Raw genomic sequence first — 12,707 nt, 5'->3', positions numbered from 1 at the left:
GTAGCATGCTATAGCACTAGCATTTTTTTAAACTGTGATTTGCCACTGGTATTTTTCAGTATGCATAGGTTTATGCAGATGCATTCTACATTGCTTTGGCTAGCCAAAGTTTTGCTACTCCTGTCTGTAAAAATGCAGACAAGCTGTTTATCAGTGAGTACAACAGCCCCGATACTGGCAGCTAAAGAGAGGATTAGGCAGGCAAATCTAATGAATTTATAAAAATTATCAAATCATTTCTAATGCAAGTTGCAGTCTAAGATGCCTGGAGATACTGAAACTGCTGATGAACCCCTGTCAACTTCATATTATATTATATTTTATATAACCTTCCATCAAGGAAAACCATTTTAGAAGTGTTTTCATCAGAGCTATTTGGGAAGTAACATTAACAGTTAATTTATAACAGAGGAGGTAATTTTTCAGATACATAAGCTTTTTAGATAACTTTTTAAGCAGAAAAATGTCAATATCTTTTGGGATAATTTGTCAAGAAGCAATTAGTTGTTTCATTTACAGAGACTTTTGCAAATGGTATCATTACTAATTTGCTTTACAATGCATTTGTGGTTATTTTTCTTTTTCTCCCTGGGATCTTTATATTTTGCTTTCTTAATGTGTGAGTTTAAAACGTAAAGAAGGCTCCTTCTAGTGATTTTTTTTTTTGCCAATAAATGTAATTTTTCCCCTATCACAGGTCAAAGAGACTGGAGACATTGCTATTGCAGGGGGCTATGTGGATATAACTTCAGCCATCGATAAGCCTTTTGATCGGGAGCCTTTGAAGGTAGGGGGAAGCAACAGAAGCCTTGATTTTTAAAGCAGCGTGGTTAAGCTTTCTTTTTGCAAAAAACATGGGAAAAATATTAGAAACATTTGCTAGTCTTATTCACAATAATTAAGTGAGTATGAATGCAGAAAGGTGAACGCACGCTTTGTTTATTCATCTAGAAACTCGTGGATCTATTTTGGGGAGAAAACACTAACATTTTAGGATACACAGAATAGATGATGCAGTTTGAAGTGCATTCTACCAGTTGAGCTGTAAAGTGAAGAAAAGAATAAGTGAAAATGAAATGATGTACTCACAGAAAAGAGTAGCTTTGTCATTTGAATTATTTTGAAACAAGTCTCTGGGTACTGTTTATGCATGTCACCTAACACACTACACTTTGTAGTGTAAGTGTATAACTTGTCATCAGTTACACACAGATGGGGTACTAGTATATACTTGGGGTACTGGATTTGCCTCAAAAGACAAAATTGCACATGCAGTACTGAGGATTTTTAGAGTTCTTAACATGGTCTCTAGGGTGCACAGTACATTGCCTTAATAAAATTCTTTTATTTATTTGTTTGTTTGTTTGTTCCATTGATTTTTGCCTGCAAAGGATGAGATGAAACTTTAATGCATTGAACTTTATGAAATACTGAGATAGCGACATTCATATAAACCTTGTGATATATTCCTGGAACCTGTTTCTTTTTACTGATTGTGTTTAGTCCTCTGACATTCTGAACTGTTGCCAAATCTGTGTTTGAGATTCAAACGTATAAGCATTAGAACTTTTCAGTGAAATAATTACATGGGTTTATTTAATATGGGCAGATGAGCTTTTTTTATTATTTAAGCTTACTCTGAGAAATTAAGGTGCTTTGGCAGAACTCTCCTGACTTTCTAAGGCAGTCATCCACCAGGGAAAACCTATCTGAATGAGTGCAGGTTGGTAAGTTTAGATGTCACCAGAAACCACGTTATATCGTGGAAAATGTTTGTTAACCCTAACTGTGGAGATGACAGAATTGAAGAGTGAGGAGTATTACCTCCAGGTGTATGGGTAGGTACAGCAGAAAAAATAAAGCTATGAGAACTTCTTTGCTTCAATTCCAGTTGGATGAAGAATGTCACTGGTATAGTTTCCTGAAGCATAGCATTTAATCCATTAATTGAAGTAAAGCAATGAAAGGCTTGCAAAACATTACACGTTTGGAAAAGTTAAAAATGTGAATATAACTATTCTTGCTCTCAATTGATAAGCATACCGTGACGCGCTGAATTGTGACCATGTTTGTAGCGCAGCCTCTGAAAATCTTTCACATTCTATTAAAGTAACATACTGGTGAAAACATTTTTTGCGTTCTGAAAACTAACATGCTGTTCAGTCTGGAAAAAGTGGCAATGGTTATCCTTGAAGTGGAATAAAGGACAATTTAAAAACTGTTAAAGAACCCTAATTATAAAGCTTATTTTAAATTACAGTGATAAATGACAAAAACTGTAAAAGCAAGAGATGAAATAATTCTCAAGCAAGAGTCCATGAAGCATTTTCTGCTTGAATGTACTCTTTAATGCTGACAGTTGCTAAAGGTAATTATTTGTGGTGGAAGACATCTCAATTACTCTCAATAATTCTGCAATAGAGACTTTTCTGGACACAATGCTTGAACTGATAGTCATATTTTTCCCTTTTGAACAGAGCTTTCAATTTTAAATTCTTCATATTCTGTTTTTTAAGACTGCAGGGCTGCAGAGTGACCTTGTGTTTGAAGAAATAGGCCGTCGCGTCAAAGAGATTGGAAATGAATTGGTAAAGAAAGTAAATGCCATATTCCAGTGGGACATAACTAAAGATGGAAAAACAGCAATGCAATGGAGTAAGTCATAGCTTTTGTACAATGTCCTGATGCATTTTTTTAATGAAGCAAGATTAGTTATACTTTTTCTCATTCAACTGGTATCTTGAAAATAAGCTTAAAGTAGTAGATGAATCTACTAAAAATCTGCCTGTGTGCTGAATACACAAGTAACGAGGATGTCAGGTAATGTTCAATAATGGAAGTTACTAAACTTTTTAAAACCCACAATTATTCTATCCTTCCATCCCATTGTTGTGGATGTGATAGCGAAGTAGTTGCTTTGCAGGTTAAACCTCAACATAATTGAAAACACAAGGCTAAACAGAGGCAGGCATTCAAAAGTTTTATTTTCAATTTTAGTCAACTTTGTCCATAGAATTTCACTTCTCTAAACCGCATTTGAATTTGGCCCAGTGGTTTTTTAGTTGTTCTTCTGTGTAAACTAATTGCAAATCAGTTTTCTAAACATTATGCTAATTTAGCTTATAATAATTTTGAAATCTCATTCTTAAAGTAAAATTGTTCTTTTGAGATCGACATCCCATGACATACGAGCAGAGAAAAATATGAAATTAAAATTAATTTAGAATTTGGTTCTTGTAGGTAAATATTGCATACTCCTTCACCCTGTGTTCAGAGTTCTTGACATACTGTAATTGGAACAACTGAAATGTCAGGAGGTGGATTAATTTGGGGGAGTTTTTTGTTTTGTTATAGGCTTTGAGTTAATGCTAATTATTTCATTATTTATCCTCTTTTTAAGCCTCTACTTCTAAGGGCCTCCTAGGACCTTACAAGTAGTGCTTGTGGTACTCTTGGGCTACCTGCTAGGCTCTTTCCTTTATTAAATGTGTTACCTAGTTGTTCTGGCTTGTCTTCTGATCTTTTGACTTGTCACTAAGCACAGCTTAGTGTTGTTGTGAAAACTGCAGCAATTGACAGTGCTAGAAACAATCTGGGCCCTGCAGCTCATTGATGTCTCACTTGATAATTGTAGCTCCAGCATCTTCTGCTAATGTCCTTGAGCTTTCCAGATCTGTGAGGAGCGTGGGAGGGAAGCAGATGAGAGAAACCAGCGGTGTTATGGACTGCTGTAAAATTCTCTGTCATCTAAGCAGTCACTCTAGTGTTTCCAAACTTTCAATTTATATTTGCTTTTAGTGTTTTAATTGTAACTGTAGCCTTTTGATCTCTATTCTGCACAGTAAGACAAGATTATTGTTTATTACTTTAAATTAAATAGGATTTGTGAACTCTGTAACTGTTGTTATGGAGGCACTTATGATGATAGTGCTAATATTAGTAACACTAGTCTGTTTAATCAGCAATGACCTTTACTTTTATTTAGCTTTCTGTAGGTTGTGTGAAACTATGGATATAGAAACACTGGTCTTGTACTCAGGACATGAAATTTTGAATAGATCATTTAGTATTTGAAAAATGATGAACTGTATACATTGACATTTGATCTTAATTAATGTTTTTTCTCTAAAGAAACGAGCTGCTCTAATTTAAGAGGACGCTAAAAATGGACACAAATCAATATAGATTTTGGCAGTATCAAGCCCATAAGCGTAGCAGTGCTGGATCTGTTTTTCAAACAGAATTCTCATTAGAGACCCCACAGCTTTGACTTCAGCTTCTACAGTTAGCTTTAGTACCTAAAGCATGCTTTGGTCTCTCCTGCATATTTATTACTGTACAACGATTGCCTCTGTTGTTTTCAGTACTTATAAAATATTTATCTTTGTTTAGAGCTAAGCTACTTAATTTCAAGTTCTCGTTCCATAGAGAGAAGACATAGCCACAGAGATTTATTAGCTGATAGTTAATGGCTCTCTGGAACAGTAGTCAGAGTTTTCCCCTTCTGTTGCTTTTCATCATGTCTCTGAAGGCACTGCTGAAGGCAAAAAATACTTCTGTTCCTTTCCAGTTCTTGGAAAAATAAAACTTTTGTAGAAAAACTGCAGAGAAATCATTATGTGTGTTTGATTGGGAATGCCACTGAATTCACTGGGAAATTGCTTAATAATTTATGACACAAGTGACTCCGGGCAATGAAGAGTGGGTGACACTTGGTTCCATTTGCTTTGAGAATGAGCCTTGTGTTGCAGTTACTTATTCTTTGTGAAGCAGAATTTAAAAACAAACAAAACAAAAAACAACATCAAGAAGACACGCACAAAGTCTGACCCCTTGATAGCTTTATCCTAAGGATGGCAGTCTTAAAAAGCAAGGCAAAACTCATACCACAAAAATTAGACTCCAGTTTTTGGACTACCTGCTATTGAACTGTATGGAGTTTTTGTCTGTCAGTTTGGGCTTTTTTTATTACTACTCTGGCAAGACCATCTTATGAAGAATAATAATTCATAGGTGTTTTGTTACCTTAATGTAACATTTATGTATACAATTAAAAACAAAATTTTGAAAGATCGCTACTGCTTCATCCACTGAAACTGTTTAATTGTTTTTCCACTAGGTGTGCAATACTGAAATTTTATGTATTTGAGAAACTAGTTAATTTTAAAAAGGGACTTCAGCTTTAAGTTTCATTTAAGTTGTGTGCGTGCAATATTGAGGAGCACCATGCCTGTTTATCAGACTTCTGCTTTTTTGAATGGATGAAGTCAGCTGTGTAATGGCTAGCGGAAAAGCTGTCACCTGAGACATCTTCAGCTGTTGCTGGTAGCTGTGGAGCTGCTCTGGCAGTGTGAGAGGTGCTTGTCCTACCAAGGCCACTGGCAGCCTGAGGTTTGTCAGTTCAAGCACTGACACGGACACACCAATTACTATCAAGCTGCCTGCTGCAGTGGTACTGCAGCATGCAAGTTGCTGTGATGAGATGGTAGCTCTAGCAACAGACATAGGGGAGGCTTGTGTCAAGGCCATTTCCTGCTGCATCAGACAGCTGTGGTGTTTGACTTTGTCTCATAAAGTTACACTTTAAAATAAGGCACCCTCTTTGATCTTAAATCATTTTGAAAAGCTAGAAATGTTCTGCTCTCATGCTTGGAATCTGTGCTTGTTTCAGCTTATTTCTTTCATTGCTATTTTATGATCACTTGTCTGCATTTTGGTGCTGTAGTTTAACCTCAGTTATGATCTGAATATTCTATTCTGGATATATGCTGGGAGATCAAAAAAAAGATCATATGTTTCTAATACCCTTTTTTTTTTTTTCCCTGTGAAAAATGAACAGACAAAATTCTGGGGGTAGTTTTCCCTGTCGGTAAGGAATTAATTTATTTCCCCTCTTCAAAATACAAATATATTGATTATCAATAAAATTACAATACAATGCAATTACAATACAAAAGTACCAGTGGTTTTGATTAGCGTTCACCAGAAAGGAAAACTTAGTTTCTTAACAAGCTTAAAAGAAAGGAAGCGGACAAGGTGGTGGTGGTGGGGGAAACATGTCAATTAACAGGAGATGATCCTTCATGAAAAAGGCAGTATTGTTACAGAGCTCTCCTTTTGTGGATGCTGTGATTATTATTTTTTTCTTTTTGTGTCTTCTTTAGCAGATATAATGATACTGTTTAAAAAAATAAAGTGGAAATGGAAATCATGGTTTTCATGTTTCTAGGAAAGAACATAATATTAGATAGCTCCTCTTAAAAAAAAAAAAAAAGGTTTTAATTTGAGATGGGTTAAGGATTTGATGTGATTAAATATATTTTTATCCTTGGTACCACAATCATGTGGTATTTACAGACATGCTTGTGCTTGGAGAGTTTACAATTAATTTTAGATGTGGACTGATAAACAGTGTCCTTGAGATTTGGATGTGAAATAGAGGAGAACAGGGCTTGCAACAGTCGATTATGTATTTTATTCAGAGTTCTTAGAATTTCCTGAGTCACAATTTTTTAACTCTAATTTCATGTCTTCTAAACTTCACAATGCTGAGACTGACTAATCAATATAGTTGATGAGATACATCAAAACTGCTTTTCCAGCCGGTGCTTAGTAGAGGAAAAGAGGGTCTGTTGTGTCTTATGAGATGTCAGGCATTTTCAGCATCTGGCTTTCCTTCTGGAAGAATCTGGGAAAGGTAGGGACAACCAAAACCTTAATGCGTGCATAATGAAGCACAAGACAGGACTCATGCTTTTGTAGACACCAATGTCATTGAAGAAGAAGGGGGAAGAGGTGTTCCAGGTATTTGAATGGGGATTCCCCTGCAGTCTGTGGAGAAGACCATGGTGAAGCAGGTTGTTGTCCTGTAGCCCATGGTGTACCATGGCAGAGCAGATTTGCACCCTGCAGCCTGTGGAGGACCGCATGCCACAGCAGGTAGATGTGCCCTGAAGGAAGCTGTGGCCTGTGGAGAAACTACACAGGAGCAGGTTCTCCTGGGGGACCTATGGGGGAGAAGAGCGAGGAGAAAGGAGCACCAGGGAGGAATGGCTGTGGACTGACCACAACCCTTATTCTCCATCCCCCAGCACTGCTCAGAGTTGGGAGTGAAGTTGAGCCTGGGATGAAAGTGGTTTTGCTTGGATTTTGTTTCTTGCTATCCTACCCAAATTTTAATTGGCAGTAAATAAAATTAATCTTCGCCAAGTCAAGTCTGTTTTGCCAATTACAGTAATCGGTGAGTGGTATTTCCTTATCTCAACCCACAAGCTTTTTTGTATTTTCTTCACCTGTCCTGCTGTGGAGGGGGCGTGAGAGAGGAGCCAGCTGAGCTCAACTCAGGACAGCAGGACTTGCCGATCAGTGCATTTTGTGTGGCTCAATCTGTGCTCACGTAGCTCACACTGATACGGTTCATCACTCTGCTAGCGTTTGAGTAGAGGTATATTTTAGGAGCTCCTTGTCAGTTAAGGCTGGTTAACCTTAGGAGCTGGTATCCCTTGTGAGACTTCGTGATAGTCTGGACCTATGTAACCCATGGGAGTGAAGTTTAAAGGCTTGCTTATGATGCTAGACTATATAGTAGGTGTTTGGGATTAAAGGGATGTTACACAGCTCTTACCCACCATCACAGAAGGTATAGGAAAACTGTTGTGGCCCTAATCCCTGGCAAATTATTTTTTGCTCTTTTTTTTCTTAAGCAAATTTTCATCACATGAATACTGTGAAGCTTCACAACCAAAATATTTAAGGATTTTTTTTTTTTCTTCTGGCATATGTGTAGGGGAAAGTGATCTGGCAAGAAGCAGAACTCATCTGTTTTGTTTCACTAGCTGTGAAGACTACAGAAATAAAACAAAAAATACATAAATGATTTTGAAGAGGTCATCAAGTCTATAATGTTACTTAGGTTTATTTGTAACTTGGACGGTGGTATCTTAACTACTATATGTTCTAGTTCTTTTTATGATGGACAGGTAGATCGTTCATTTTGTGCTCAGTAATCTTTTTTCTTACTGTCAAGTTAGTGATGTCCATTAAACCAATCCCTGAAATTACAATTCACCTTAAAATCAAGTGGATAATAATTATCTGTTATGTCACTTTTCTCACTGAACAACACTGCACACTCAATTCTCTTTGTAGTTTTGTTATAACTGGCTAAATATTACTTAGATTTCAAAAACTGAAAAGCTTAACTGTGTCAGACAAAAAAGCTATTGTCAGTCTGTTTAGTTCACCTTAACCTTTCAGAAATATTACTTGAAAAAAATAAGCATGAGGCAGTTTATGCAGAAATAAATCTCCACTGTTAGACACATGTCTTAAAATTCGGCAACTAAAAGAAACTGTTTGGCAATCTTAAGTCTGTGATTAGAGATGTCATGTCCTTTGGTAATGATTTTGTTTTGTGCTTAAAAAAGAGGGGGCCAAAAGGAAAAGGTGTAAAGGGAAATGCTGGGTATTTGCAAAATCTGAGAAAGAGTTGGCAGAGCACATCCTGTCAAAATACTCTTCTAAGCAAATGACACAATACTGGATAGTGTTAGCCTTGTAATAGATTATTTTGGCGGGCCACTTGGTGTGGGAAAATAACACTCTGAAGCTCCAGGCACTTAGGAGAATTTTTGGCTTTACAGAAAAGGACGACAGATGTTTGGCAAGGCTTTAAATGCTCTTTCCACCAAGCACAATGTGCTACACTGCCTGTTGGGCAAAATATGGAAAATGCTACCATGTATTTGAAATCTACCACGTTCATTTCTCTGAATATAGGATGCTAATTTAAAATCCTCAAACTTCACTGCTAATACGAAGGTTTTGCATTATTTGCAGGCATTATTTCTTTTGACTCTTTATTTAAGTGTTTTGTGCTGTTTGCAAGAATTTCAAAATGTCAGTCCTTGCTGTAAGTTCCTCTACCCATTAGCTAGGTTGTCTCTACAAGGCTTTTAAAACTAACCAGAAAGCTGAGATTTAACTGAAAACTTTCATAATAATCCATTTTTTTATTCCTCCAAGACAAGTTTTAGTATTGAGCAATTGTCTGTTTTACTTTAAATGGGTATTTTCCTGCCTTGATATCAATAGATTTTTTTCCTTTCATCTACTAAAGTTCTCACCCAAACTACTAACAATCTTCTCCCATGCTGTGTTAAATTATATTGACGACAATGAGATTATTAAAACCAATGTGCATGGAACCATGATAAAACAAAATAATAGAACTTACATGCACGTGTCCCTTAATCATTTGCACTGTTTAAAAACATGCTTTAAGGAGAGAGACAAGTATAATTTTCTATTTGAATATCAAAAGTTGAATCTAGCACAGTTGTTGAAGAAGCAGACACTGGAAATAATTAGGAAATTTATGCTGTGTTTTTTTTTTTTTTTTTTTTTTTTCTTCTTCTACTGAAGACTAATGTCTGAGCTACAGAAACATCAGTGATCTTGGAGAAGGGAAGTGCAATGCTAACATCTAAGTTTTTTCTGTTCATAACAATGAAAGGACAGGTTTTTTTCCAGGTGATGTAGGGATTGTTCTCACTTAAAAGTTGATTTTTGACTAAATTTCTATAATAGGGATTCTAAATTTCTATGAAACTATGTGCTTGTGACTGAGGTATGGATTTGTTAACAACTGTATTTTTGATTGTCTGTAATGGCTTGTGTTACCTGCTCTAAAAAATCAACTACAAACTTCCTTAATCTCCACTTTCTTAAAAGAGTTTGAATTTTGGATTTACTACTATTTCAATTGCTTACCTCCTGACCTAGAGGATGAAAATACTTGTTACTATCTGCACGATTAACTGTTGTTAGAACAACACAGGTACAAACAGTACTGGAATAGATATTTTTTTCCTAATCTGTTATTTTATTTCATTAAAGAAGAATTTAAAAAACAAACAAACAAAAAAAACCACTCCATTTTTGAGGTAATGACGTTTGTTTCGACTGGATACTTTGTAATAGTAGATATAGAGGGTAATGTTCTTTAAACTGAGAATTTCATCTTTATTTTGTTCTAAAACTGTCTTTGCTGCTCTTTCTCAGCAATTGACTTGAAGAATGGCTCTGGGGCTGTTTATCAAGGACCTGCAAAAAGTTCTGCTGATACTACCTTCACTCTCTCAGACCAGGATTTCATGGATGTGGTGCAACAAAAGACCAACCCCCAAAAGGTGGGTGTCATTGATGTACTCACTTGCATGGGAAATTACTGTTTACTTTAGTTCAGTTCTGAATCATGACTGTTTACATTCCAAGACACTCAACTCTGGATGTTTGACAGTGCATACCAGATTCAAATTAGGTATTAGCACATATAACCTTGTACTAAATTAGTCAGAGGGCAAGGTAAGGAATTTATGCCATCTTTACTTCTAAGGGAGACAAAGAAATCTCAAATGACATAAATAAAGCCTAGCAGTACAAAGTTATTTTTTTAGTTTTTCTGGCACTTCACAAAAAGATTTGAGGGTTCATCAGTTTTGCCACTCAGGCTGTTTTGATTGGTTGTGCTACAGGAAATTGGTGTTTGCTTCAGTGCTTTGATTTACTGCTACTACTGCTGTAAAGAAAAATCACTGTCAGTGCATGAATGCGTATACATTGAAACTGGGCAAACTTCACCCAAATTAGATAGTTTTTAAGGGGAACATTTAAGAAAGGCTTCTTTCTTAAGTTGGTACTTTCAGCTTCTTGGGGTAATCAACTGCTTAAAACTACTAATTTTACCAGTGTAAAAATGCCTTGTGTAAAAATAAATTAAACTCTCACAAGTTTAACGTCAGCTTACAGATTAAAGCTTGAGCACATGAAAAGTTTAATCAGCTCATTGTGTATCAAACAGTTTATTTTCTTTGATCCCAAGCAGAAGTTCTTGGGGACTTCGTTTTTTAAAATTGGAGACTAATGTTGGTGGCAAATGTTTAAGTCCTACATACCACATAAGTGAAAACTTTTGTGATCCTCTGTATATAGCAGTAGAGTAGGGCATAACCAAGATGTTCACATGTCATCTCCAGAAAGCTAGAAAACAATGATTGCAATTTTAGGGATATTATCTATTCTTAGGCATTATTATTTCCTTGGAGTTTCTGTGAAGTTTTTCATCTAAAGAAGCTCTGTGTATCTATTCAAATTCTGTTCTGTTGTCTCTCTCTTCCTTAATTGAATGTATTTCAAGTTAATGGAACTATGCAAAAGCATGTTGTTTTGAGAACTTTCAAAGAGCTCTCAAATTGCAAAACCACAGCAAAGCAAAACGAGTTTAAAAGAAAAAAGAGCTAGATTGAAACAGCGTATATAGCTCTTTGAGCTAGGGACAATAAGAATGCGATGTACCAGCATTTCAGAGAAAATACTCATTGATCTCTAATTCTGCAAATACAACAAAATCTGTTCTTTGTATTGTCTATTTTTTGTATGTTTGCAATATGCTATGTATAAAGCCATTATATTTCCTCAGAATATGCACGTGTGTATTGTGAAAGTTCCCATTTGGAATTGTTACAAATTTGAACAACTGGATGTCTTTTTCATTTAGTAAGACGAGGATAACTTTTCTTGCATAGGGAAGAGAAGACTTGGAGCTTTGTTTTTGTCAGCTTCCGCAAAAAAGTTTGCCTTATACCAGATGAAGTTGTCTGTGCTATGCTTAGGAAAGAAATGGAGGCCACTAAATTTTTGTTTGACTTGGTTTTGCTTTCTTTTCTGGTTGGTAAACTAGAACTCTTTCCAGTACTCTAGATTGAAAATGGTGATTCTGGATGCCATTAAATTGGACCTTAGATTGTGTTTCTTTTAAAAACTCCAAACCAGTAGTAATTGTTCACTGAAGGCTTTCACATAAGCATTAAACAACCACAACCTTCTTTGGCTTTTTTTTTTGGTGATAGCAATTCTTTGGATTGTGCAGTTGAATACACTTTTTCCTTTCTTTGCTTTTTGTAGGCATTCTTTTCTGGTAAACTAAAAGTGAAGGGGAACATCATGCTGAGCCAGAAACTGGAAACAATCCTGAAAGATTATGCCAAGCTCTGAATTGCTCAATCATCTACCACAGTAGTGAAGAACTTCAGAAAACAGAAACTTCAATTACTTCAGAAGCAATGATTAAAACACTTTGTAGACTACGTAATGTTAATGTACTGATTCATTAAACTGCTAATATACAAGCTGTTTTAATCGCTGTAGACACAATTATGAAATAACTGTAACCATTAATAGTGTTCCTTCTTTCTCAGCATCAGTACAGAATCATACTTTTCTCATTGTACGTCTTTATCTGAATAAAAGGTATGTAGTTCTTACAAAGATGCATATATTTCTATATTAATTCTAATGAAAATTAAATGAATATACCTCTTTAATATTATCTATGTGTCTGTTAGTTCTCATTTATATCACCTTACTTAGACATCCTAATTTCTTTGAACATACTGGCTTGTAATTAAAATTAATATTTTTTATCTTAAGCTCCCACAGTCCCAATGAAAAAACTGGAAAATGGAAGTCTGTTCTATTTGTTTGCATCTTGTCCTTGTTTTTTTTTTTCTCTACAGAAGATACTTGAACTGTAGCTCTGCCAACCTGTTTCAGGCAGTCACTTTTTTAATAAGTTTCTGTTATAATTTATACAGAAATTCAGTAAGGCTGTTTGAGATGGATCCCTCATTATTTTAATTAGGGGTTTT

At 35.7% G+C, this 12,707-nt stretch overlaps 1 protein-coding gene across 1 annotated transcript in view; it reads left to right on the top strand.

The window, feature by feature from the left end:
- Nucleotides 1-12,388, top strand: part of HSD17B4 (hydroxysteroid 17-beta dehydrogenase 4) — a 61,071-nt gene extending 48,683 nt beyond the window's left edge. The window contains exons 21-24 of the mRNA XM_084503732.1: nucleotides 698-787; nucleotides 2,517-2,655; nucleotides 10,063-10,190; nucleotides 11,965-12,388. Coding sequence (XP_084359858.1) covers nucleotides 698-787; nucleotides 2,517-2,655; nucleotides 10,063-10,190; nucleotides 11,965-12,054 — 447 coding nt within the window. The 3' untranslated portion in view covers nucleotides 12,055-12,388. The remainder of the gene's footprint in view (nucleotides 1-697; nucleotides 788-2,516; nucleotides 2,656-10,062; nucleotides 10,191-11,964) is intronic.
- Nucleotides 12,389-12,707: the final 319 nt, after the last annotated feature.

Source organism: Aythya ferina (assembly GCF_964211825.1).
Source record: "Aythya ferina genome assembly, chromosome: Z".
NCBI classification, from domain to species: domain Eukaryota; kingdom Metazoa; phylum Chordata; class Aves; order Anseriformes; family Anatidae; genus Aythya; species Aythya ferina.
The sequence above is the reverse complement of the archived record's forward strand: the minus strand, read 5'-3'. Positions and strand labels throughout refer to the sequence as shown.